The sequence below is a fragment of the Poecilia reticulata genome, linkage group LG19 (assembly GCF_000633615.1).
Source record: "Poecilia reticulata strain Guanapo linkage group LG19, Guppy_female_1.0+MT, whole genome shotgun sequence".
NCBI lineage: Eukaryota > Metazoa > Chordata > Actinopteri > Cyprinodontiformes > Poeciliidae > Poecilia > Poecilia reticulata.
The window spans coordinates 2,019,201-2,046,443 of NC_024349.1; the positions used below are offsets into that span (position 1 = coordinate 2,019,201).

Here is a 27,243-nt window from a genome sequence, read left to right on the forward strand (position 1 = left end):
ATTTGAAACTTGAATAAAAACTGAAACTATAAACAAAACTTCATTATTTTTCTGTTTATTTTTACATGACTGTAAGAAAGTTCACAATCAAATGTTTAGCAATAAATAGAAAAACAGTATCAGCACATTTTCATCTGATATCCAGCTCAAAGACAAATAAAAAAAACACACTTATAAAAAGACTTTTACAGTATTATAAACGGTCTATCCCTGAGAATAACCAACAAGTTTCCTGGTTTGCTTTTTAAATCCGACCTGCCTTTTCCAAAGGCATTAGCAGTGGCATTTTAAAGATACAAAATAACATCTAAATAAAAATACAAACTGGCTAAAACAGGATGTTCCAATAAAGAAACAGGAGCTGAGGGTTAGGCCTGCTGCAATAAACAATAAATCAATCGTATGACAAACTCCATAATTTCCATTTGCAATATTTTTTTCTTTTCCCTCTTTCTGGCTGATAAAAGTCTTCAGTCTGGTGTTTAAGTCTCAACTAGCCTCTTTTTTAAGGACAATTTTGCTTACAGAAAGTTGATAATTCATTATTTTATTTATTTTGCATATTTAAAATGTCTTCTAGTTCCAGTGTTAAATGTTTACCAGAATTTAAAGTTTACTGAACTTTGAGAATGTGTTCTAGGATTATTATTGCCATTATGTTACTTGAAAATGGTCTTTAAACACAATATTATCGTTTATCGCAATAACGTCTGAGACAATTTAGCATCTAGCAAAATTTATTGTGGTGACCCATTGATGCTGTTAAACGTCGACTAGATCACTGCAAAAAACAAAATGCTACCAAGTATTTTTGGTCTACTTTCTACTGCAAATATCTCAGTACACTTGAAATAAAACAACTTTTCAGCAAGATATAGGCGTTTGTTTAAATAAGTCAATAATTCCTTAATATTGATGAAAAACTGAACGTTTAATTGGCAGATTATTTTCCCTGTGTCATGGGGAAAATGTTTTGTTACACGTTAAATAATCTGGCAGTGGAACTTTTTCCATCAATATAAAGGAATTACTGACAAAGACAAGCTGCTGTATTGCTGAAAAGTTGCATTTAGGTTAGTTTTGTCTTCTTTCAAGTGCTCTAAGATATTTGCACTGGAAACTAGACCAAAAATGATAAGTTTTTGGTAGGTCACTGCAAAAACACAAAAATATTACAAAGCATTTGTGGTCCAGTTTATAGTGTAAACGCCTTAGTACATTTGAAATAAGACAAAACTGACTTACAATGAACTTTACAGCAAAGTATAGGAGGTTATTTTAAGTCATTAATTCCTTAATATTGATGAAAAAGTTCCTAGTTCCACAGGCACCGTTACCTAGCAACCCCAGCCAAGCCCAGTCGTTACCTAGCAACCCCAGCCAAGTCCAGCCGTTGCCTAGCAACCCCAGCCAAGCCCAGTTGTTACCTAGAAACCCCAGCCAAGCCCAGTCGTTACCTAGCAACCCCAGCCAAGCCCAGTTGTTACCTAGAAACCCCAGCCAAGCCCAGGCGTTACCTAGCAACCTCAGCCAAGCCCAGTCGTTACCTAGCAACCTCAGCCAAGCCCAGGCGTTACCTAGCAACCTCAGCCAAGCCCAGTCGTTACCTAGCARCCCCAGCCAAGCCCAGYCGTTACCTAGCAACCYCAGCCAAGCCCAGTCGTTACCTAGCAACCTCAGGCAAGCCCAGTCGTTACCTAGCAACCTCAGCCAAGCCCAGTCGTTACCTAGCAACCTCACCCAAGCAACAGTCGTTACCTAGCAACCTCAGGCAAGCCCAGTCGTTACCTAGNCCTCAGGCAAGCCCAGTCGTTACCTAGCAACCCCAGCCAAGCCCAGTCGTTACCTAGCAACCTCAGCCAAGCCCAGTCGTTACCTAGCAACCCAGTTCTATTTCCACTGACAGATTATTTCACTTACAACTTTTATCCCATGTTATAAGTTAACTTATAGTGAAACTAGTAATTATTCATCAATACTAACGAATTATTGACTTATTAAAACAAGTTCTTGTATTTTACTGAAAAGTTACTTGTTAGTTAGTTTTAATCATTTCAAGTGTACTAAGATATTTGCAGTAGGAACTAGACCAAAAATACTTAAGATTTTGTGTTTTTGCAGTGTAGTGAAATTTGACATGGCAGAAGTAGAATAAGCTTTGCAGCACAAACGCAAGCGGGTCACGTCCAGCGGCATCGTTTGCACTGATAATCCTCCGGGTCGGAGCAGCAGCTGTCGTAGTCGCTGCTCGGCGGAGTCGGCGGACAGTGGCATGCTGCGGGCCGATCCTGAGGCGCCGGCTCGGCGCAGGCACTTGGGCTGGAAGGCACGCTTGTCTGCATGCAGTCATCGTCCTCGGACGGGTCCGGGTCGCTGCTGAGGGCGAACACCCAGTCCAGTTGACTCTGCAGGACGGTGCGCAGGCCCGGCGGCAGCTGCAACGCGTCAACCACGTCAGGGCAACTGGGCAACATCTGGCGCAGCCGGGCGCAGCAGAGGTACTGCAGGGAGGTCGGCGCGAAGCAGGCGCACACCACCTTCATGCTACTCTTAGCGGCCGTGGAGCAAACCATGGGGTAGAACTTCTTGCTCTGCAACCTGGTAGCAGCCACACCTGTTAGCAAGGCATTTATCTGTTAGCTTCATTCAGAGGAAAAGAGACCAAACACAGCAAAAACTGAAACTACCGAAGTAAACAATAACTTTAATGCAGCTATGCTAACAGAACAATCAAGCTACAAAGATCATTCTTTGCACTTTTACAAATTAAATTTTCCAATTCATTAAAAGGGGCAGTAATATGTGTTTTAAGTAACTTTGTAACATTATATATAACATTTTTAGGTAAAAATGCATTTTTAGTTAATAATATATTGTAACAATGTTAGCATTGTTGGTGCTCACCACTGCTGAAGCAGTTGAATGAAATTTGATACATTTCTCAGTAAACAAATATTAAAGCTCTAGATCTGTAGACTTTGTTCAGATTCAAGCATTTGAACACACTTTGCTTGTGCTTTGGGCCGGCTCTGCATATCGTTAAGACATGCTGCAGTTCTTAACGAGTCTGGGATGGCGTGTCTGAAATAAAGTGGCCCGACTAACCGGCCTTGAGGAGCCCCACATTTGATCTTGGTTCATAAAGTTTCATAAAGACAGGAACCATTTTGCTACAGCAGCAGACCGTCCCCCGTTATTTATGCCATTTAAACCTTAAATCAGAGCTACAATGGCTGCTTTCTTCAACCGTTACCTATGCAGTGCCGATTCTTGTAGAAGGTCAAAGTGCCGTGCCAGGTGTCCAGGTGAACTCCTATGACCGAGCCCTGACCGAACCGAGGGGAGAACTTCACTTTGTCTCCTTTGTGTTGGAGCAGACCTTCAAGCAAACATCGCTTTTGGTTTATAACCGGCTCATAAAGGTAAAAACCCAGACATCTGAACAGGAAGAGGTCTAACCTGTGTATGAGAGGCCCCAGCTGTCCTCATCGTGGCCCAGCAGGCTGCCAAAGCTGAACTTGAACTTATCCAGGTTCACCTCAGAGGTTCCGACCCCAACCATCTGCAGAGAAGAAGATAAATCAGTGTTCAGCGTCTTGCAAAAGTTTTCATATAGAGTCACATTATTGGGATTTTGCGTCAACAGATCATCTAATACCTAATATTATTAATAACTGATCGCTGTGGTAGATTAGCCACCTGCTATTAGCTAAGCTAACACTTCAGGTTGATTAGCTAATTTAAACACCTGCAGTAGTGATGATGTGTCAGTGTTGGCGTGCAGGTCGCCTTTTTAAACGGTTTTTAACCTAATTACACATCTACATGTTAGCTTGTCATAGTCAAGCTAACATAACTGACCTACGTCCCTCTCCCTCGCTATGTTTTCTTAGTTAAAAGTCTTTCCGAACCTTGTTACCTAGTTGTAATAGTGTAGAAAGTTAGTAGCAAAGCCCTGCGTTTATCTACACTTTAAATATCAGGCGTACATTTAAGATTTAGCGCGTACATTTAAGATTTAGCGCGTTATATCGACAATTTGACAACTAAAACATATGCTAATCATCGTCTGCTAGCAGTTTTCTTCCCTCCAGCAGGGAAATGGGGCGGTTCAGGTTTTAACCGATTTAAAGAAACTGACCATGTCGGTTCCGTAGACGGGAGAAGTCATCTTCACCTCCCARTAGTGCTGGCCCTCTGAAAGCGCCCTGTTGCCGCGGATGGCGGCCGTGCCGCAGCTGTAGTCCGAGTGGAAGCTCACCTTCCTGTCGTCGCAGCTCAGGGAGGCGCCGGACGACTTGCAGCGCTCGTCCCAAACCCAGTCAAAAACTGAGAAGAGAAGAAGAAGAAGAAGAGCGCGTTTTATTCTACGAGATCTCAAAACCAGAGCTCCACGACGACGGAGGTCTACGAATTATTCAAGACACGTAATGAGAAGAAAGCGCAAGCTTTAATAAGGATTCTATTTAAACCTGAAACGATTAATCGTGATAAATCAGTAACTGAAATAATCATTAACTAATTTAGTAATCGATTAATCGCTGACAGGAAAATAGTACTGAAGAGCACCAATTAAGCCAGAACTGTTCAAAAAATATCTTGTTTTTGATGAGGGAATAACATTATAACCTGATGGAAAGTTTTTTTTAAAAAAAGTGATTTTACACGATACTGCAACTTTAAAAACAGTAAAGTTAAATGTTAAACAATTTCAAATCTTCTAATTTATCTATGCTAAGACCCAAATTTGTCCACGCTTCTGCTAATCTACTAATACAGAAGCTAATTTTTTTGTTTAGCGATATAGCATTTTATGCTAGCTTTGGAAGTATTTAACTATAACTGCTAAATTTACTTGGCTGTTTTGTAACTTTTCAGCAGAATAAGGTTCGACATCTGTGCTATCGGCTTGTAATAATTCTTCAAGTAGTTAACTGTTTATATTTATGCTCTTATTTTGAAGTCTGTTTACACCRCAGTTCCGTTTCYTCTCCTYATGTTCTCTCATCTTAAGAAACTTTATTGAGCAAATGGAAAGTGAACAACAAATTAATGAATGAGTTCTACAGAAAAATAAACACGTGTGTGTCATTACTCAGATGGTAGACTTCCCAAAAATTATACTCACAAGAGTAGCACGACTTCAACATATATTACTCAAGTAAAAGTAAAAAGTAAAAGTATTCGGTAAAAGTAAAAGTATTAGGTAAAAAAATCTACTCAAGTACTCAGTGACTGATCAGATTATCTGAATATTTAAACATTACATCATCAGATGAACCAAAATGAAAAGTTAAGTGAAAATTTTGGTATTTTAAGGATCAAAATGACAATAATTCAGAAAAGTACCAAAATATCAGGCAAAAGAAAATTTTCCAAATAATTTTCTCTCAATAAAAAAACTTATAAAACTTTAACAGAATCTGCAGGTGTGTGTCTGTGTCTGGTGAAGTTTTGGTTAAAACATGTTTGTTTTTCACTCCGTGGGTAGAAAATCCTGACATTTTACTCAAATAGGAGTAGAGATACTTCATAATGAAATTACTCAAGTAAAAATAAAAAGTACAGCATAGTAAAATGCTCCTAAAAGTAAAAGAGAACAAAACAAGTTACTCATGTAAAGGTAATTGATTTAATATAACTATTTATTACCCAACTCTGCAGTGACATAATTATCGTTTATCGTTTATCGCAATAACATCTGGGACGATTTATCGTCCAGTAAAATGTGTTATTGTGATCGTCCTGAACTAAAGGAGTGAAATGCTGCAAATCCATTTATGTTAGCATAAACTGAATGAGATCCAGTCAGCTGGAGTGAGATATGGTGAGTAAAATCACATTTAGCTGAATACATTTTGTGTTAATTTTCTGCGTTTCCCGCTTTGTTTACATGCTCAGTGCTGGTTTTCTGTGGTGCGGCTCACCCTGGTCCTCCTCCCTGTCATCAGCGGCCCATAAACTCGGGTTCAGCTCCTCCTGCGGCTCACAGATGGAGAACGATTCCCGCTTCCCCGGCGCAGCGAAGGGCAGAACCACAACCTCAGAACCGACTCCGGTGGTTCCGACCAGCTGATCCATGTCAGAGTCCAGGTCGCCGATCTGGAGAGAAGCAAACAACACGATGTGAGTGTGAAGGTGTTGGTCCCAGCAGAGCAGATTCAGGCCTGCATTCAGCATTTTTGTGATTTCGCCAGCAGGCAGGAATCCGACAGGAGAGTAAAAAACAGGTTTGTTGTGTCCCTGCAGGCTCCGGGTCCAAACCCGAACTACAGCGGAAACCTTTTAACAACAAAACCTGCAGCTGTGTCTCTGTCTGGTGAGTTTTTAGTTCAAACATGTTTGTTTTCATTCAGTGGGAGAAAAATCCAGAAATGTTACTCAAGTAAGAGGAGAGAGTAGAGATACTTCAAAATAAAATTACTGAAGTAAAAGCAAAAAGTACAGCACAATAAAAATATTCCTAGAAGTTGTTTTTTTATTAAAGTTACTCATGTAAATGTAACTAGTTACTACCCAGCTCTGGTATTGGTGCAGAAGTGTGGCCACCAGTCTGCTTTATTGTGCAAAAAAACATATTTTTCAAATCCAAATAATGGAAAAGCTTAAAGAAATGTTGCCTCTTTAGCATGTTTTCCTCTGCTGCCTCACCTGAGTCACTGATTGGCTGTCCCACTCCTCCCTGTCGGCAGCTGCCATGACATCTGCGTCCTGCCAGGTTTCGCTCCAGGCCACATGTCGAGTTTTGCCGCTCCAGCTTCTTCTCAGCATGGCGGCTCTGCAGAAGGCCAACATAAAACCTGAGGACCAGCTGGCGACCGAGCTGGACGCCGTGTCACCTCTGACCTCTGCTGGCACGCCTCAGACTGGGCCTCCGCAGCAGAGCTCCACCGAACCAGGACAGAGACAATGTTTGGGTTTTGCTGATATTTAACTTGGATATAACGGCCACCGCAGGCAGGAGAAATGAATTTCTGCTAGGAAATAGTACATTTAATTAAAAAACTATTACATTTGTGAGTTTGTAAAGTCATAAATGGCTAGAAAAACTTTGAAATTTTGAGATTAATCTCAGAAATGTTCAAGAAAAAATGTGGAAATTTCTGAGTTTGAAAAATCAAAATCTTGCTAGAAAAAAATCTGACATTTTGGCGTTAATCTCAGAAGTTTCTTGAAAAACGTGGAATTTTCTGAATTTGGAAAGTTKACGTTTTGCTAGAAAGAAAATCTAAGATTTTGAGACTAAAATGTAAAATTTTGTAAAGTCAAAAATTTACAAAAAACACTTGGAAATTTACTGTAAAAAACTTTTTTTTTAAGTTTGGATTTTTTATAACTTGAAACTAAGAAATGTTTTTTTTTCTAGAAAAATTCTAAGATTAATTTCAAAACCTGAAGTTTTTCTAGCAAATTTCTGACTTTTAAAACTCAAAAATTTCCTAATTTTTCTGTAAAATTTCCCAGCTTTGTCTCAAAATTTCTGACTTTTTTGGCAGAAACTCTTCTTTTGTCATATCTGCACCGGATGGGATTTGAAGAAGAACCTCGCCTGTCTTTTTCCTGAAATGTCTCCTGAACCTGTCCAGCGGCTCTAAGTGGGTCACCAGCCTGTCCTGCAGTCAGCCTGCAGCTGCAACACGTCCTGAATGATCCAGGCTCGTTCTCCTGTTTCCGTCCCAGTTAGCAACAGGACGAATATTTATACTCATGTTTAGCCAAAGAGACGCCTGGAAATGTTTGATTTTAAAACAAAACACTGATATTACGGTTCCTGCTAAAAATTACAGCTTTTTTCCATCACTTTTTGTAACATTACGGATATTTAGTGACAAAATATCCACCTGGTTTGGTTTTATTGTCTGTTTTTAATCCCCATAAATTATAAAGTAACACAAAACCTTACCAAATAGTTTTGTTCTGGTTTCAGGAGCTTGTTTTAAGCCAGTAATTCTTTAATATTTAAAATAAACACTAGTTCCATCGGCAGATTATTTCCCTTACAAATTTCTTGTTAAGTGAAATAATTAGGGCTGCACAGTGGCGCAGTTAGTAGAGCTGTTGCCTTGCAGCAAGAAGGTTCTGGGTTCGATTCCTGGCCCCGGTCTTTCTGCATGGAGTCTCCATGTTCTCCCTGTGCATGGTGGGTTTTCTCCGGGTACTCTGGTTTCCTCCCACAGTCCAAAAACATGACTGTTGGGTTAATTGGCCTCTCTAAATTGCCCCTAGGTGTGAGTGTGTGTGTGCATGGTGGTTTGTCCTGTGTGTCTCTGTGTTGCCCTGTGACAGACTGGCGACCTGTCCAGGTGACCTGTCCAGGTGACCTGTCCAGGTGACCCCGCCTCTCACCCGGAACGTTAGCTGGAGAGGCACCAGCACCTCCTGACCCCACTGAGGGACAAGGGTGCAGGAAAATAGATGGATGGGTGAAATAATTATTAAAATCAATATTAAGTAATTACTGATCAGCTCCAGCTCCTCTTTATTGATAAAGTTTTTATCTTATTTCTGCTGCACTAATATATTCGCTCCAGAAACTAGATCTAAAATACTTGGTAAGATTTTGAGTTTTGCTGTTATTTCATAATTTATGAGGAATGAAAACAGAAAATAAAACCCAAACAAGCGAACATTTTGTCACTAAATCACAATAATTTTACAAAACATATTTTTTAAAGATGTTGTTCAAGCAGTGCAGGACTAAATCTGGACAAATATTTATGCAATGCTTATAAATACTTGGACTTGATTCTCCTAAATTAACATTTTGTAACTAGAATTAAACACAAAACATCTGGAAATAATAATAATAATAATAATAATAATAATAATAATAATAATAATAATAATAATAATAATAATAATAATAATCCAGAGATTAAGTGTTGAACATTTCTAAATTGAGTTTTTTGGTTTGATTTGGTAAATAAAGTTTAAAAAAATTAAAAAGACGTTAATAGGAGGGTTAAAAATAGATCATTTTAAATCACAGTTTGCATTTATTTAAAAAAAAAAAAAAAGAAACCTCGTCACTCGGTTTGGCATCTAAACTATCAAATTTTCTTTTCCTGGATTTTAAATTGGACCAAAGTTTGTTGAACGTTTTCTGCTTTAGATGCTGAACAAAGTGTTAAAAGTCCCACAGTTTGAACATAATTAAACAAAAATATGAATAAATGCATCTCGGAACAAGATAATTCACACATTTCGGATCAAAACATGTTCGTTTCTGGGAACCAGAACCATTGATCGTTATAATTACATGTTTATGCAGGAACTGGACTCGGTGACGCATCTGTTTCACACGGTCTCTTTAAAACGGAGGAGTTTCAATACGACCTGCGTTTCCGTTTGCGCAATTTGACATTTAAAAAATGAACACGGCAGTTTAAAAAAAATACGTTTTCGATTAAATGTTTAGGATGTTTGTTTTCCATCAGCTTATTTAGCAAAACTGCGACAGAAACACTTTTTTCGAATCACACGATAAGGAACCGGATATTGGCGTTGGCGCAAACCACAAAGAAGAACGGGACAGGAAGTAGTTGGAGGAAGATGGCGCCATGTTTTTTTAATGACGTGTCACGTAAACAAACGCATTCAAGTGTGATTTTAATTGCGCATCTTATTTAATGGAAACACAGCAATTACGAAAGTTGTTTTTTTCGACATTAGCGGAACGTTGATCGTTTTTCTCTCCTCTGTGATGGAAACTCGACAGTTTTTGCATCAAAGCCAAACGCAGTTCAAGAACCTGCGGTCCAGTTCGCAACAAGAAGATGAAATACACTGAAACAGTCTTATTTCTCTCTGAATGCCTGTGTTTATGCGCTGGTGACTCTGACAAAGACAAAAACTCAAATTGTGACGTTGTGAATCATTTGAATGCGCCGAAATGACGCGGATCTCTTTGAATCATTCACTGTTTTCATTATCTTTAAAGCAGCTGCTGATTCAATCACCACACAGAAAACTACTGTGTTTCTAACTCTAAGATCAAAAACTTTATGATGTATTTACCTCCACAGTCAATAATTCCTGAAATTATTTGCTTCACTTCACTGATCGGCTCCTACTGCTGCTTTTATGACTTATAACTGCAAAACCACAAAACCTTACCAAGTTAAGTTTAGTGCAAATACATTTAAAATAAGGCAAAAATAACTCATAAGTAACTTTTCAACAAAATATAGTAGCTTATTTAGAGTAAATAATTCCTTAATATTGATTAAAAAGTACTAATTCCATTGGCAAATTATTTCATTTATAGCAAAATATTTTTCTATGGCACAGAATTAGAGCCACACTAAGTAAAATTTTAAAATAATATCACGACAGTAAAGTCATAATAGTATGACTTTAGTATTACGACTTAATTGTTACATCTTTACGCCTTTATTCTCATAATGTTTTGGCTTTATTGTCACATTATTATCACTTTGTTCTCATACAGATTTATTCTTGTAATTTTATTTTTTACATTTTTTTTCTCAGTATGGCCCTAATACTCTTGTATTTTTCTCACATAGGTGAAAATTTATAATATATAAATTTTTCATCAATGTTAAGGAATTATTCACTCAAAACCAGCTCCTATTTCTTGCTGAAAACCTCCTTGTAAGTTAGTTTTGTCTTATTTCAGGTGCACTACTAAGATATTTGCAGTAGAAACGAGATAATCTAACGGTGTTAGACGTTGTGTTTTTGCAGTGCGGCGCTGCGGCCTGGACCTGATGGCGTATTAACGCCAGACCTGAGCAGCAGCTGGTCGCTTCCTGTCCAAGCAGGTGCAGGAGACGATTGCAGTTAATTTAGATTAGCGAGTCTGGAGCAGGTCTCCCTTTAATTGGGCCTTACCCTAAATACCGAGCCGGCATCTGGAGGCCTGACTCAGGTGGAGCAGCGGATCCACTCCGAAACCGCAGAACGACGATGTTTACGCTGCACAGCCGAAAAGGCAACAACAACCACCGAACCAACAAATGCAAAGAAACACTAAGAGAAAGATTAAAAGAAAATCAAGCAATTCAAGCTCTCTGATTTTCTTTACTGCTTTTTTTTTTAACAATCCAGAAACTCTATTAAAAGAAATTTCATTTAGTTTTTAAATTCTTTTTGGGCTTGACTGAACAAACTTATTCTGTTTGTGTCGCTTTCTGTAAAAACAACAAGATTAATAAATGAAATTGGCAGCAAAGTCGGACTTTCACTAAAAGTTTTGGCATGTTTTCCTCAACTAGAATACAGCAGTTTAACTTATGAAGTTTAACTTTACCCTCATTTTACCTAAAACCTTTGCACCTGAGATGAACAGAGTAACTAGTTACTTTTACTCTTTTACCTGACTAATTATTTTGTTTTTATTCTTTTTTAGATTATTTTTACTTGCTGTACTTGGAGTAATTTTATTACGAAGTGTCATTTCCCTTATTTGAGTAAAACTTCTGTGTTTTCTACCGACTGAATGAGAAACAAACATGTTTTACCAGAAACCCACCAGACAGACTCACACCTGCAGTTTATGCCAAAGTTTTTATTGAAACTGATTTGGAAACATTTTCTTTTGCCTGATTTTGTTATTTTTTTGTTACTTATATGAATTATTGTCATTTTGGTTCTTAAAATAATACAAATTTTCACTAAACCTCATATTTTGGTCCACCTGGTTATGCAATTTCTGAACATTAAGTGATTGATAATTTCATCAGTTACTCAGCACTTCTACCAAACACTTTTTTATTCTTACTTTAGTCATTTTTTGGCGGCCATTTTTGAGTTTTACTTGAATAGAAATAAGTTGTAATAGTGCTGCTTTTACATGAATCTAATTTTTGGGTTTTCTGCCAAACTTGTTCACCCCTGGTGCGACGTGTTCATTTGTTTTTCTTCCTTTAGTTCCTCTTATTTCAAATTGAACGCCATCAGCTGCCATGCTGCAAATCTCTTCAACGAACTCTGATCTGCTGTTTCTGAACTATAAACTCCAGATTTTTTAACTTCTGTGGTTAAATAACCAAAATACTTTCATCCAGATCTTGTTCCTACCTTACAAAGGTCTCCATGAATGCTGTGCTGCAGAGGCTCATGTGGATCCCTGTCGGTGTGACAGCTGCAGCCTTCAGTCTGTCCCACTTTCTGCAGGACAGGAGTAAACAGAACCCGTCCACGCCCCCACCGCGCTCCTATTGGATCAGAACCAGGCAGAGGAGGAGTCGCTGTCCGGTGGACTGGACTCCTTCTTCTCCTTCTTGGTTTCCCCCGAGTCTGATCTGCAACTGATTCAAGGCTCGTCATGTGACGCCTGCTGACCTGAGGCCTGCAGGCTGAGCAAAACTAGCAGAAAAATCAAAAACACAAAATCTTATTTAGTTTTTATTGTAAACATATTAGCACACCTGAAATGAGACTAAAGTAACTTACAAGTAACTATAGTAAGATATAGCAGCTTGTTCTAAGGGGGCGTTTACACGACAACGATCCAACAAAAACGGCACTTTTGTTCCGTTTTTGTTGGATCGTTTACACGATAACGTTCTGATTACGATCTGTGTTTACACAGTAACGGTGCACATCGAAAACGTGTAATGCTCTCGCTGAGCCTAGTTGGTGCTAGGTTCTATGAAACTTTGAAAGTGGGCATGTGTTTAAAAAAAAGTTGTACTTGAAGGCACGTGGATTTGCGTGAGAGAACACGCATTGTGTGCGTCTGATTAGGGCGCATGCAGTTGTAAAAAGTGGGATAACTTTGCCGAAAAACCTTGTTTGAGCTTTCACGGTGTCTGTAGCGGCCCGGACTGGAAGCTGTTTATTGTTTTTACCTTGGAATGGCCAACAGTCTGTTATTCCTATATCAATTTGATAATAGGAGTTCCCGCACGTCCCATATCCGTGTCCCCTGTCACCTTTTTCAGCAGTGAAAACAGTTTTATCCGTCGCTAACAAGTCGTAACCTGTTTTTCCGAGCCGCCTTCAAACGCAACATGAACGCTGAGACGCTTGCGCTGGGTTTACACCTGTGAGGCAGCGAAGGAGACCTGCTGCTGCTGCGCAGGTGTGTTAGAATCATGGCAGCAAACCAGCAAAACGTAAATAACTTGGCACAGTTTTCCCCCCGAACTAACCGACTGAGTTGAGTAAAGCTGTTGGATGCAGGGGATGATAGCTAAAAGATGACTAGCTAATATCAATACAGCACGTTAAGCTTGTTAACAAGTAGCCTGTAGGCTGCTGGTGTTGTTGTCTATGTTCAGCTACGTAGATTCATTTTGCCCCCCAAAATAAGTCGATGCCCCCCCTGTTAAACTCGTCTGGAGCCGGGCTGGTCCTGGTCCGTAGTTCTCTAGATAAGAGCGCTGAACAAGCAGCCGTGTATTTTGCCATCTGGGCGGTGCGGAGCGGTGAAGAGACGCTGAGGGAACCGAATCTGATGGGGAAACATAATACCAGCATTGTGAGTAGTTTCTTCTTCTTCTGTGGATTGTAGGAAGCAGCTATGTTTTGCGTCATACTATGCATGAGCTGGTCTGGAACCCGTTTTCAATCTGTGCCGTTGTTAGAGAAAACATTCGGTGGTTTCGTGTAAATGCACACTACAAACGCAACAAAACTCTTCCGTTTTCCCCCGAAATCGTTGTCGTGTAAACGGGGCCTAAGTCAATAATTCCTTAATATTGGTGAAAAACGTCTAGTTCCACTGGCGCCGTTACCTAGCAACGCCAGCCAAGCCCAGCCTGTTGCCTAGCAACCCAGGCTAGTTCCGCTGGCAGATTATTTACTACTATTTACATACTAGTTTGGTTTGCTTTTCTACTATTATATATGGTGCAGATCAAAGATACACTGCAAAAACACAAAATCTTACCAAGGAAATTTTTTTAATCTACTTTCTAGCAGACGTAACTCTAACAAGATGCAAGAGTTTGTTTTAAGTTATTCATTTCTTAACATTGATTTTAAAGAGTACTAATTCCACTGGCAGATTTTTTTTTTCACTTAACATGAAATTTTTACACAACAGAACCACGCTAAAAGTAATTACATTATGAGAATAAAATTATACTCCAACTTTATTCTCATAATAGAGTGATGAATGTTCACCTGAGCACTTTAGGCGAATAAAACAAGCAAAATAACCAGGAAAAAAAAAATCTAACCAAGTAGTTTTGCTCTAGTTTCTGGTGTAAATATATCAGTACATTTAAATAAGACAAAACTAACTTACAAGTAACTTTCCAGGAAAATACAGAAGCTTGTTTTAAGTAAATATTTCCTTAATTCTGATGGAAACGTTCCACTGGCAGATTATTTTACCTCTAGCAGGACATTTTTTCCAATATTATCATCAATATTAAGGATTATAAACATAAAATGAGCTCCTATGTCTTCATATCTAAATCATATCTATTTTTGAACACTTTTAGAACTTAATCTGATGTTGTTACACCAAAAATTACAACTATTTATCTTATAATTGTGAGGTTTTATGTCAGAATTATGACTTTTTATTGCATGTTTATTTATTTATTTTTCCTTTGGGCTCAATAAAGTATTTTTGATCTCGTATTTTTATCTCGTAATTATAACATTAATAGTCAAAGTACATTCTAACTGCTTTAATGTTATTTTAAAAAAGGTCAAAAATGAAATAACAAGCAAAAATTCATCAAGGAACAAAAATAACCATATAATTTTCTTGTTCTTGCGGATGTCTTGCAACGTAAGACATCCGCTTACGTTGCAAAAGGAGGCGGGACTTATGCTCTTCTGCTGCATGTGATTGGTGCGTGACGACAACGGAAGTTGTTGTTGCTTCTCTGCCGACCGTGTGCGTCTTTTAGCTCCATCATCTGAAGTATGGACCAGAATAATGGTAGGCGAATGTCAACGGAAAGACAATAAACAATAACTGAGGATTTATCTCTGCTTACAGCTCGTTTATTGTCACCATAACTGAATATATTTATGTATTAAAATGTAGCTGAATGGGGACTTTACTGAGCTGCTAGCTAAAGCTAACTGTAAAGGTTTCTCTTCTCGCTACCTTCTTAATGTAAAGTTGATAGTTTTTGCTGTATTCATTAGCTACGTTCATGCTAGTGTTCGTTAACCAGTGATTAATTGTTAAACTCTCGTTATATGTGCCATATATACAGTTTATTAATGGCGGCTGTCATTGATTATGTCTTTATTTCATGTGAGAGGGGAGTTTGGCCCAGGTTCGCCATGTTGTTTTGGTTCTGTCGGGAAAAGGAGGTGTTGGAAAGAGCACCATCACCACAGAGTTGGCTCTGGCTCTGAGGCATGCAGGCAAAAAGGCGAGTACTGCAGACACAGACCATCTCCTAAACTGGAAAAACTTCTGCGTTTGAAGAGTCCAAAATCTACTAGAAACATTTTTTTGTAAACAACTTGGAAGTTACTAAGTTTGAAATGTCCAAAATTTACTTGAAAGAAACTCAGAAATTTTGAGATCAATTGCTGACTTTAAAAAAAAAAAAAAAAAAAGTAAACTTTCTAAGTTTGAAAAGTCAAAAAATGTACAGAAAAATACTCAGAAAATGTGAGATTAATTGAAGAAAATGTCAAGAAAATCTTGGAAATTTCTAGAAAATTTTCCACTTTTCAAAATCAGAGATTTCTTTGCTTTTGCTAGAAATTTTCAGAGTTCATTGTTTATTTCTGGGTTTTTATTATAAGCGCTGATGAACCTCCATGTTGTTCAGGTTGGGATTCTTGACGTTGACCTTTGTGGGCCCAGTATCCCCCGCATGCTGAGCGTCGGCCGACCGGAGGTGCATCAGTGCGACTCAGGATGGGTCCCAGTCTACACAGACGCTCAGAAGAGTCTGGCTCTGATGTCCATCGGTTTCCTGATGGAAGACCCGGATGAAGCCGTGGTGTGGAGAGGCCCGAAGAAAACCGGTACCATCAGATCAGACACAATGTTTTCAACGTTTCAAAATCAGAAATGTCCACATTTTCTTCTTAAAATCTTGCATTATGACCATCTAGCAAAACCTTATCAGCAAATCTGATTTCTGTGGGTCTAATAAAGTTTGATTCGACAACAAAATAATAAATCTGTGAGAAATTTTGGCAAATTTAGAGCAAAAATAAATTTTTCTTGGCGGCCATCTTGAATTTTTCAGTTGCTAACGGATTTTACCCATTAGCAAAATGCTAGTTACGCACACAGTATTTGTAATGCTAGTTTGTGTTTTACCTCATTTGAAATGTGTTTTTGTCCTCTAGATAATATGATCTTTGTAAACATGCAATGAAATAATTTCTTCTGAGTGGAKTAGGAATAAAAATACATAATTTGTTGGGTTTTTTTTAACACAGACGGATAAAATTAGGACAAATCGTTGTGTCATGATTTGCTGCCGAGTTCCTGGGCTGAGTGTTTCTCTTCCCGCCAGCTCTGATTGGCCAGTTTGTGTCGGATGTAGCGTGGGGGGAGCTGGACGTGCTGCTGGTCGACACGCCGCCGGGAACGTCGGACGAGCATTTGGCCGTGCTGGAAAACCTTAAAAAGCATAAAGTGGACGGAGCCGTTTTGGTCACCACTCCTCAGGTAGAAATTAAACCAAGTTTCACGCCAATGAAGTGGAAAGAAGCCAGAATTTCATTATTTCGTATCGTTTCCACTGGTCTTTGCAGCCGTTTCCTTTCTGTTTGGATTCCAGTGATGAAAACAAATGTTGGAAATGCTTTACATGTTGTTTCCCTTCCTGTTTTGGTTGCAGGCCGTGTCTACAGGGGATGTGAGGAGAGAAATCACTTTCTGTAAGAAAACCGGAGTTCGGATCCTGGGAATTGTAGAAAACATGAGCGGCTTTGTTTGCCCTCACTGCTCCGTAAGTAATCCTGGTTAATAAACCATAATTACACGACTCTGATCAGTAGTTTACATAATAAGTCACATAAATATTGGAATATGGAAAAGCTGGAATGTGTGTTGATAAAATGGTGCTTATTTGCTACAGGAATGCAGCAACATTTTCTCAAAGGGTGGCGGTGAAGAACTGGCCAAACTGACCGGATCCGTGTTTCTAGGTGGGTCAGATAGAATTCAGCTGCTTGTAGTTTCAACCAACAGCCACAAGATGGCGACAGAAACCCTGCAGTCTGTTAAAATGGTTGATCACGTTCAGGTGCAGCAAGAAGCTTTTAGTTAAGGCCTGAATTATTAGCCACACAAAACTCGTAATTTTGCCATGGAAATGATAATAAATTACATTTATAGTTTTACTGTTTCCAGAAGAACAAAGTTTGATCAGATTTTATTGTTGTGGCAATTCACTAATCAAACATGAATTTTGTTTCTTGCTGGTTTTCTGAAAAGAAAAAAGTATTTATTCCCAGGTTTTTTCTTCTTTTTTTTAAAGTTGCTGGATTTGTCACTGGTTGCTTTGTTGAAAAGGAAAATCCTCCATCAATCGTTTCTCATTCATCCAGACATTTTGTACGAAGCAGAGCGTAGAACAACCGTCTGGTTTTACCAATAATTTGGTCATTCTTTAAATTTACCAAGTCAATATACACTGCTCAAAAAAAATAAAGGGAACACTTAAACACAATATAACGCCAAGTAAATCAAACTTCTGTGAAATCAAACTGTCCACTTAGGAAGCAACACTGATTGTCATTGACAATCAATTTCACCTGCTGTTGTGCAAATGGAATAAACAGATGGAAATTATTGGCAATTATATTTCATTCATTCAGATCTAGGATGTTATTTGAGTGTTCCCTTTATTTTTTTGAGCAGTATATTTTACATCAGTAAAATATGTGGATCAAACTCTGGAGATTCTGTTTTTGTTCATCAAGACATTTAGTTTGTGATTTAATTTGGACCTCAACTGTAAGCAAAATGAAATTACACTGATCAGTAGATGAGTTTCATGATGCCAACAGTTTAACTTAAAGTCTCCTGATGGTTTGACTCTGGTGCTCTGGTTCTGACGGATGTTGTGGTTTCAGGTTCGGTACCGTTGGATCCGCTCCTCAGCGCCAGCATAGAGGAAGGCAAAGACTTCGCACAGTCATTTCCTGACAGCTCCACATTCAGCGCCATCAGCACAATTTCTCAAACGTTACTCAACAGCCTCCAAACGGACTGATTTATTCTGAATTCAAATATTTGTATTGTTGGACTCATTTCTCTTGTATATCTTACATAAATCTATTGATCACATAAATCTGGGTGTTTCTTTTCCTTTAAATCAGTTCTGCTTCCTGTTTTTGGTGCTCAAGCAGCAAAGCGTCAGAATGAAACTGGAAAATAAACGCAGAAACCGAAGACATTTGTGTTTGGAAGTCAGTCAAAAGTTGGAATCTTTAATTGAGAAACTGATACATCCAGAGCTTGTACAGGATTATTGATGGACAGCAGGTCTAGTTCCAGAAAATACGCCCCAGATTTAAAAAAAAATTTAAAAAAATTGCATAACTTTAAAGCTAATCACGTCAGATTTTTTATTTTTTTTTTAAATACGTATTTTTTTAAATACGTCTTGATCCGGATGAAATCTGAGCAAGAAAACACTGAATCCTATGTGGGTTTTTGTTGTTTTAGCGCCTGGAATGGACGAACAGCCACAGATGAGGTGAGAAAGTCGTGAAAAATGAGCTGGAATGTGGAAACTACAGCGGCGAGACCCGACATCTTTAATGCAAACAGCAGCAGCACTACGAGGAAAAAACACCGACGCTTAAAAAAACAAAAAAAAAAACAGAAAAGTTCGTAAAGCTACACGCCACCAGCGACAGACTAAAGGCAATCTGAATCAAAAAAAAGAGGAAATCCAACCACTTAACCACGATTAACCCACAGTGCATTAAATCTAGTGATATTTATATATGTATAATATCTTGGACAATTAAGACTTTTGCTGCATCTCAACAGTTCAATGAACACATCATTATAAATAAAAATCGGCAGAACAAAAATCTCAAGTCCATACATGTTTTTTACAAACAGATCCTCATGATTATTATTTTAATCTTAATATTACAGCTCCCAGGTCGATGTGGGGGAAAGCAGAGCCGCCTCTGAAGAAAGTGGAGGGAGGAAACGAGTCTTTATCCGACGATTTCTATTCTTTTTCTTTAAACACACACGCACACACAAGACAGACAAATCACTACATTGCGCATTTACAAGTTGACTATCAAATCGGCACGACTGTACACATTGCTGAGAAAAGATCGTATTTATGGAGCCGGTATTTCATTTCCCCCATATTTTCTCTATTTTTTTTTTACACTTTTTTCCCCTCCAGCAGCAACTTTTAAAGGACCGACGCAGCGGCTTCGTGTTACTTCGTGGAGAGGATGAGGGCGACGATGAGCCCGTACAGACCCAGCACCTCGGCGAAAATCAGGATGAGGATCATGCCCACGAAAAGCCGGGGCTGCTGGGCCGTTCCCCGCACACCGGCGTCGCCCACGATGCCGATGGCGAAGCCCGCCGCCAGGCCGCTCAGGCCCACGCTCAGCCCGGCGCCCAGGTGGAGGAAACTCCTGCGCACACAAACAACCGGCAGAAACGGTGACTACAACAAATCGATGGAGATTAAAGAAGCTGTTAGACCAGAGGAGTAAAGGAATAAAGCAAACATTTAATTAATAGCAAATATCTGACAGAGTATTTAGTATATAAAAATGAAAAAGTAAAATTGAAGGAATAAAGTTGAAATATGAGAAGTCGTAGCATTACGATTTTGTACAATAAAGTCGTGATTATGAGAAATTAATCTTTTTTAGAAGTCGTATGAGAATAAACAACCATTATAGTCGTAATGAGAAATTAACTTTTTTTTTTAAAAATAATCAAATTTCGAAATGTTCCGAGAATATTGTGGAATTATTATTGTACGAATAACATGAGCAACATAATCCAGTTACGTTAGCTGCGATGTTCGCAGCGTCAAATTACGAAAACATTGAAATACAAACGCAACGTAGAAATACAAAAACGTCAAAATGCTAGAAATGAATTTTTTTAAATAGTTATATTTTGAGAAGTCGTTTGAAAATAGTCATACAAAAATAAAGTTGACATTATGACTATATTATAATTATTCCATCATACTTTTCTAAAAAAAAAAAAAATTTTAAGAAAAAAAATAATTTGACTAAAACTGATTAGGAATTTTTTATTTTTTAACTTTAAGCCTAATCGCTCAGCTTTACATGAAATGTGATAAATATATTAACAGGAAAAGGCTGAGTTAGACTTGTACTATAAATATGAAATGAAAAACATAAGCGTTTCATATCAGCTGATATAATTATTGATTAGTTTTTTGTTTTAAATATCTAAAATACTTCTAAACTAGTATCAGAACCGTTCCTGTTTAATCCAATTTTCTCTCCACGTTTTTTTTTTTATATTTTTAGCAGTTTTGAAGCAAAGTGGGGAAACTTGAAACTGCCCCAGTTACTCAGCAGGTCGTTGCTAGGCAACCAAAGCTGGGGGGGAACTTGAAACTGCTTCTTACCCAGCATGTCGTTGCTAGGCAACCAGAGTGCGTTAGTCGATTCCACCAACCTGGAATATTCTACATGTTGAATATGCTACCAGATGCATCATCTATTGCGATATATACAGTTATTGATTTATTGGTGATGAGAACATTATTGTAAAACGTATCTAAACATAAAGCTTACTTGTAAAGAGTGATTTTTTCTGAGAGGTTGTTGGCGATCAGCACTGCTACTACCAGGCCGTAGATGGCTATGATACCAGCCATGACCACGGGGATGATGGACTTCATGATGAGCTCCGGCCGCATCACAGACATGGCGGCGATGCCCGTGCCGCTCTTAGCCGTGCCGTAGGCCGCTCCCAAGGCTGGAATGTCACAAAAAAACAAAAACAAACGCAGGCTAACGGGTTAGCATCAGAGAGGCTAGCAGACGACAGAAACAGTGAAGCGCAGCTGGAAAATAAAGCAGAAGTGGAACGACTGCTACAGATTCTGTTCCTCCAAATAAAAACCTGGGGTATTTCACCTTCAGTCAAAAGGAAACTAAAATCAGCTTTTTAAGAGGGATGGCCATCAAAAGAGGAAGAAGCAGCTTCATAAGCTGACAGAAAATGGAAAACACACACAGGAGCAATCAGCCACCATATGAAGCAGATAAACGGCCATTAACGGCCGATTCAACAAGAACCTGCAGGTGAATCAATATTATTCTGATTAATCCAGGTTGAAAAATCGCCATGTTCTGCCAATTTCTCATTTAACCACTTAATATTTTTTTTATACAATATTAAAAGCACAATAAAATATCCAAATGAACAATTTATAATAAATATTTTATTGCCTAAAAAGCAAAAACAGAGTCCTTTAGTGAATTTGAAGCTAAACTTTGACACTTGATGCTTTTTGGCTAAAACATATTTACAGACAAAATGTTTTTATTTTATTTTAAACATAAAAAGTGTACTACTTTATTTTTTTTCTTAATTATTGGTCTGTATGTTTATTCAGCAATTGGCTGGAAAAAAAAAACTCAACAAATTGGTTGTATTTATCAGTTTGTGGCTATTTTGATGACTTTTTCTGGCATTTCTTTCCACAGGAGTTCCCATGAAATTAACATTTAATTCTAATATGACTATTTTCATAATTAAAAATATAAATCTTACACTGGCCACGTTGATCTGAATTAAAAAACTAATTTTTTTTAAAAAGTTGCTTTTTTCCCCCAACTGAAATAAAAATCTGGATTTTCCAAAAATTCAATTACCCGCCCTTCCTGCAGGTGGCAGTGTTTCTTACTTTTACTACCCTGCTGTCCCTTTAGTTGCGGTCCAGTTAAAGTCTGATGGAGGAACAAAAAGTTGCATTTGTCGTCGCACATAAACGCAGACGACATGAGAGCCGAGATAATTACTAAAAAAATAAATAAATAAATTTCCTTGGCAATATTTCTGATGTGGCGTCACAAAATTAGTGATTTTAATTGTGCAAAACATAAATAAGTAAAAGTGAAATTTTACAGGAACTGACAGATATTGAGGGGGGGGAAAAAGTTTAATTTCTTCATTTTTTCTGCAGCTTTTTAACCTTTGGTGACCTTCTGAGCAGGATTTTGAGAAAACGACCTCCTCTGCTCCACAAAGACAAAATGACGCTGATTAAATCTGAAACAGATTTCCCAGCCGGAAGCGTTCCTGCACTGGGAGTTTCTCCTGCCAACTACAGCAGGCTGTTCAGCCGCCATGTTGCCTCCATCTCCCCTGACGCTTCGCCACACCGACGCCATCAGAAGGTTAAACCGGCCCCGTCTGACTGAAGCCGTCAGTCAGAGCGCAACGTTTAGCAAACCAAAACAGAGGAACAGTCCGACTCTGTTAACCGAGCCTGAAATAAAAACAACGGCATGTTCAAAAGACGCAGGAGTTGCTAATAATCAGATTAAATATCGCCTTAAATGTTTGGCTGGATTAGGAAGATTCTGTGGAGGCAAAACCACTGGATTGTAATCCTAATCCTCCTCCTCGCTCCCCACCGGAGCGTTTGGGAGACGGGACGCCCCATGACGTCTGATGACATCAGAGCAGGAAGTGCCTCCAGCAAAAGGGTGAAAATAAAATCACCAATTACAGCAGGAGGGTCTCTGAGTTAGAGAGAAAAACCAGATGTGGTTTTTACCAAATTACAGCGTAGAGGTGGACCAAACGGAAAAGACAGAACATTTTTAATGCAGTCTTTAAAAATGTGCAGTGTGAAAACATAAATTACAGGAACAACGGCGAACTGGGGCCATTGCACATAGAACAACAACATTCCCACCAAAAAACAAAAAAAAGAGAAAAGGAAAAAAGGAACTCAAATGGTTTAGAATAAAAAAGTGGAAATTTGAGCTTCAAAAGTTGGAAGTTTTCCAAAAAGAACATAAAAATATCAGAAATGTACTAAACAAAATTCAAACTTTGTTTAAAAAAACTGAACTGTAAAAGGAGCTTTTTGGATTAATTGTTTTCAATTTACAAAAATGACAGAAAGTAAATAAGATGCTACTGAAAATGTTTAAGTTTGTTATATGAAGCCGAGATTCACACATTTAAATCAGGACAAGTGAAACATCAATCTGTGAACTTTTCCCTTTAGCAGGAAATGCAACACGTCACCACCTGCCAACGCAGCCTAGCTTTTTCTTTTTTACCGTTTTTGTGATGTGAATGTTTCCACTCGGCAGGATCTTTCCACCTGAATCCCAAACCGAGAATCAACACATTCCCATCCCTTCTTTCTGCAAAACTAATCCTCTAAAACGATCGACAATTACTGGAAAAAGGCAAAAGACCATTTAAAATCAACTGGTTGATCATTTATTAGTGGTGAGTAGTGGTGTGCAATGCTGCATATTTTAGTAACAACCAACCAATCATCATTATTTGGGTTTAAAATATAAAACTTATCAATTTTAGGTTAAAACTTAGGACAGAATTTGGACAAATTTAGATTCCTACAAAATGTTTTAATGACATACTCGCACGATAAACAGATTTAGTGTAAATCAAACCAAAATTTCTTGAACTGGGAAAACTGAAACTAAAGTATTGATCTTATCGCTCATTGATCCGATACTAGCATTTTGGATCAATAAGTTTAATATATTTTTTAAAGACAAAAGGTTTTTTTTTCTGATTTTTCTTTTTGATGCATCAACCAAAATCATTTTGATGCACTTTGACTTTAATATAATAAGCATTTATAGGAATTATTGTATTTTTTTTGGTCCATTTCAGAAGACGTGCATCTGGTCCGTTAAACAAAGAAGAAGAAAAAACGTCCTTCATGAAAGCTTGAAGTTAGCAAAGTTTGATTTTATATCAATTAATATCTTAAGTTACATCATAAGAAGTTTTCTACCAATTGTCTGAATTCAAATTCAAATTTCACCCATAATACAAGAAAAAATAATCATATTCTGACAGCTGATAATGAGAAACATTAGCATGAAAATTAGCTTCTGCCTCACTTTTAAATGGAAAACTAGGAAATAAAACCATAAAACCACCAAGCTTTGAAGTCCATTCAAAGTGAGACTTCTTTATACGTTTGATATATTTTTTAAAAACCAGAATTTTTTTTTCTGAACACATCCACTTCCGATTTATAAATGTAAAAGTTTAAAGGTGTATTTCAATGGATCACTAGCCAGATGGCCCAGTCAGAAGTTTCATCATGTGATAATCATGTGACTTCGTCATTCCTTTGAGGAATAGGAAGTCAGCCAGCTGATCACGGTTTCACACTGATATTTAAACTATAAAATAGCTTTTTTAAAAGCTTTGTTTAAAAAAAATAGCTATATCAGCATGAAATTAAAGTTACACCTTCATGTTTACTAAATGGTTTACGCAGCGATTGACTCACACAGCTTACGTGGGATGGCGTGGACTCGATCTTTAATGCATTTGCTTTATGATCTCAACTTTTAACATTGCTTAAGCATCAACTTTGCAACACTTTTTAATTATTGTTAATGAATTGGTAAAGTGTAAACGGCAGAAAATAGCAATTAGCTTAATAAGCTATTAATGCACCAACCACACGATTAAATTTAAGGAGAAACAAATTAAAGTTTGCCGTCAAATATACATTTAAAGTGTTTTTTGTACGTGTAATATTATAATTATATAACTCCTGTTTTGTCCTTTCGCTTTGAGAGAGTAATTTAAGTGAGGCTAGCGTCAATGCTAACTCACACAGCTAACACCAGCTAGTTAACAAGCCTTAGCTCGTTATATCTAGCTGTGGTTAAGAAGTGAAAGCAAATGAACCCAATAAATGCAAATAGGGCGGTTTAAAAAAATCATTTTAAATCCCTTTCTGCCTTACAGCGAGGACAAATTACAGCTAACTATTAGCAATGAATCGCTAGCATTCCGAATAGCTAAATGAGCTTTAAGAAGAGCACCGCGGCTAGCAAATGACACCACATGGGATTTAAGCTCATTTATCTGTAAATACAAACAGACACGTGAGTGACAAACATTAAAAATCAATTTAAATAGAGTGTTACTTACCGCTGAACACCATAGCCGCGGAGGCTCCCATCACTGCGAAGAACGGTGAGTACTCTGGGATTTCGCTCGACATCCTGTCTCACTAAATAACGTATAAAAAATAAAGCAAATGTACAAAAAAATAATAACAATTAGCGGTTAACCAAAAGAGGAAAGGCGCACTTTACAGGAGGCAATAGAAAAGGCCACGGGCTTGGGAAGCAACGCCGGGTAAACCAGGAACCGTCTAATAGCCTAACTACCAGTGTAAACGGGAGAGTCACGACTCCTGAGATAAATAGCCGGCGCAGCAGCACAAAATGGCGAAGCGGAAAGGATCACCTGACTGACCGAAGGGATGGAAACTTTCAATTCACTCGGCGACGGAGGGGGGTTACGGCAAACTTTTATATTAAACACTGCGACGTAGACAATATGTACAAATCTTAAGTAATATTTAAATGTTAGAAATAAATATATGTATTCGATGTTGCGTTTAAATGTGTTGCTTATTTTCATTGTAGTTGTCAAAGGTTCACCCCCCCCATCAGGCGTCCATTTGGTTTGCTCCGTGACAGGCTTTCCCGTTGATACTTATGCGATATTAATTGCAAATGCGGGAAAACCGTGTAAATCTAGAAAGTCACACATATTTTCTTAAGTGTCTGCCTAAAATTTATTGATGTTTTTCTTCAAATAATTATTAACATTTTAGCTAATGACGTCAGTGAGGCAAACTCTACTGTGGGAGATCCAGTGCTGGTCCAGGACACTGTTGACCATGGTAGGTATTGAAGAAACTTTAGTACTTGACTGGTTCCAATTTTACCTAAAGAACAAGGATTTCTTTGTGTCAATAGGTAACTTCTCATCAGAGCTAACAGAAATCACATGTGGGGTTCCACAAGGTTCCAGCTTTGGCTCCCTGTTATTTAATATTAGCTTGCTCCCACAGGTTCAGATAGCAACAAATAATACAATAGCTTCTGTTACCACTTAATTAAAACATGAAAAATATATTATGTCATAAATAAAAAACTAGATTTTCAGAGTGCACAAAATCATTATCATTTAATAATTTGCTAATTTAGTCAGTATGTGATGTGTGACAGCATAATGACTATTTTAATAGTGAGTGATTGGGGGCTAAAGTGGCCCCGTAGACACTGCTGCACAAGAAGAATAAAATTATGAATAAAATGTTAATTTGATTAATCGCATTTTTCTGTTTTACTTCCAAAAGTCCTGAGCCGGGAACTTTGCGTTGTGTTTCAAGCAACAAGCAACATCGGCAAACGACGACGACGACACGTCTCTTGGCCCAGTGGGGTTAATTTCTGCTAAAATAAAAACAATTATAAAGACCATTTTTGTGTTCATGTTGTGCTATTAGCAGTTAGCCTATTAGTGAAGCAATTCAAGCCTGAAATAGCATCTCAATGCTCAGACATGGTAATTAAAGGTGCAGTAGATAATTTTTATAAAAATGTTTATTACATATTTGTTAAAACTGCATGAGACAGATAATCTGTGAAAATATCAAGCTTCACCTCCTCCCTTTAGTTTCTATTGCCGTCTGAAGAAATGGCAAAACAACCAATCAGAGCCAGCGGGAGGGTCTCAGCGCTGCCAATCACTCTTGTGTACTTGGTGTTAAATATGCTAATAGTGGAGAAACAGGAAAACCGTTTACTTGCAATTGTCTGTGGCTATGCTAACTAGCATTCATAACAGTCTATGCTAGTTGTGGTTGATCAGAGCCATGGGGTGATTGACAGCGCAAAGACCCGCCTCCTGGCTCTGATTGGTTATCACTGGGAAAAGGCAGAGGAGCTCAAATTTTTTCACAAATTATCTGCCTCATACCAAACATGGGAACAGTTTCAGCAAATGCGTAAAAAAATATATTTTGATAAAAGTTACAGGCTGCAGCTTTAATAAAGTCCCACCACTTATTAAAAGGCCAAAATAATTTTACCATTTAAGTATTTAATCATAATCAGTAAAAACATTCAAATAATTATGGAGTTCTTGATTTTGGTGCTTCTGGCCCTCCGTATTTATCACCCTGCTTCAGAGGGAGTTTCACCGTCAGCTGTGACATGCAGCGATGTGGCGTGTGAGCCCGTAGGTGGGATGGCTGCAGCTTCCAGCTCTGGCTTTACACAGAGAGAGAGGAACAGGGGACCAGGCAGGCCGGGCTCCCCCAG

At 38.2% G+C, this 27,243-nt stretch overlaps 3 protein-coding genes across 4 annotated transcripts; 1 reads left to right on the forward strand and 2 right to left on the reverse strand.

Moving 5' to 3' along the window:
• Positions 1-1,561: 1,561 nt before the first annotated feature.
• On the reverse strand, positions 1,562-12,194 carry spsb3b (splA/ryanodine receptor domain and SOCS box containing 3b). Of its 2 annotated transcripts, XR_536223.2 has the most exons (8): positions 12,043-12,194; positions 6,652-6,778; positions 5,928-6,102; positions 4,142-4,329; positions 3,460-3,562; positions 3,254-3,379; positions 1,847-2,614; positions 1,562-1,607 (listed from the first exon to the last, which is right to left on the reverse strand). XR_536223.2 is itself a non-coding variant. In XM_008436391.2 (7 exons), the coding sequence occupies exons 1-7, from the start codon at positions 12,081-12,083 to the stop codon at positions 2,181-2,183; spliced, it is 1,194 nt and encodes a 397-aa protein (XP_008434613.1). In that variant the 5' UTR covers positions 12,084-12,194; the 3' UTR covers positions 1,845-2,180. The 2 variants fall into 2 exon arrangements, 1 of the variants encoding a protein (XP_008434613.1); XM_008436391.2 differs by lacking the exon at positions 1,562-1,607 and having other exon boundaries at positions 1,845-2,614.
• A 2,564-nt stretch (positions 12,195-14,758) lies between these two features.
• nubp2 (nucleotide binding protein 2 (MinD homolog, E. coli)) lies at positions 14,759-18,724 on the forward strand. The gene is made up of 7 exons (XM_008436394.2): positions 14,759-14,866; positions 15,196-15,311; positions 15,720-15,918; positions 16,419-16,573; positions 16,746-16,856; positions 16,986-17,055; positions 17,986-18,724. The coding sequence occupies exons 1-7, from the start codon at positions 14,851-14,853 to the stop codon at positions 18,123-18,125; spliced, it is 807 nt and encodes a 268-aa protein (XP_008434616.1). The 5' UTR covers positions 14,759-14,850; the 3' UTR covers positions 18,126-18,724.
• atp6v0cb (ATPase H+ transporting V0 subunit cb) lies at positions 18,329-25,358 on the reverse strand. The gene is made up of 4 exons (XM_017301690.1): positions 25,222-25,358; positions 25,055-25,136; positions 20,677-20,860; positions 18,329-19,527 (listed from the first exon to the last, which is right to left on the reverse strand). Exons 2-4 carry the CDS (start codon positions 25,125-25,127, stop codon positions 19,323-19,325), a joined length of 462 nt encoding a protein of 153 aa, XP_017157179.1. The 5' UTR covers positions 25,128-25,136; positions 25,222-25,358; the 3' UTR covers positions 18,329-19,322.
• Between the last annotated feature and the right edge of the window lie 1,885 nt (positions 25,359-27,243).

Excerpts from the sequence above, each read along its gene's own strand:
- atp6v0cb (XM_017301690.1), bottom strand. The coding sequence starts at position 25,127 with ATGTCGAGCGAAATCCCAGAGTACTCACCGTTCTTCGCAGTGATGGGA. Across the intron at positions 20,861-25,054 it reads CGCGGCTATGGTGTTCAGCG|CCTTGGGAGCGGCCTACGGC; the intron begins GTAAGTAACACT and ends GTGACATTCCAG. Across the intron at positions 19,528-20,676 it reads GAAAAAATCACTCTTTACAA|GAGTTTCCTCCACCTGGGCG; the intron begins GTAAGCTTTATG and ends TTGTGTGCGCAG.
- nubp2 (XM_008436394.2), top strand. Across the intron at positions 15,312-15,719 it reads TGAGGCATGCAGGCAAAAAG|GTTGGGATTCTTGACGTTGA; the intron begins GCGAGTACTGCA and ends CATGTTGTTCAG. Across the intron at positions 16,574-16,745 it reads TTTTGGTCACCACTCCTCAG|GCCGTGTCTACAGGGGATGT; the intron begins GTAGAAATTAAA and ends TTTTGGTTGCAG.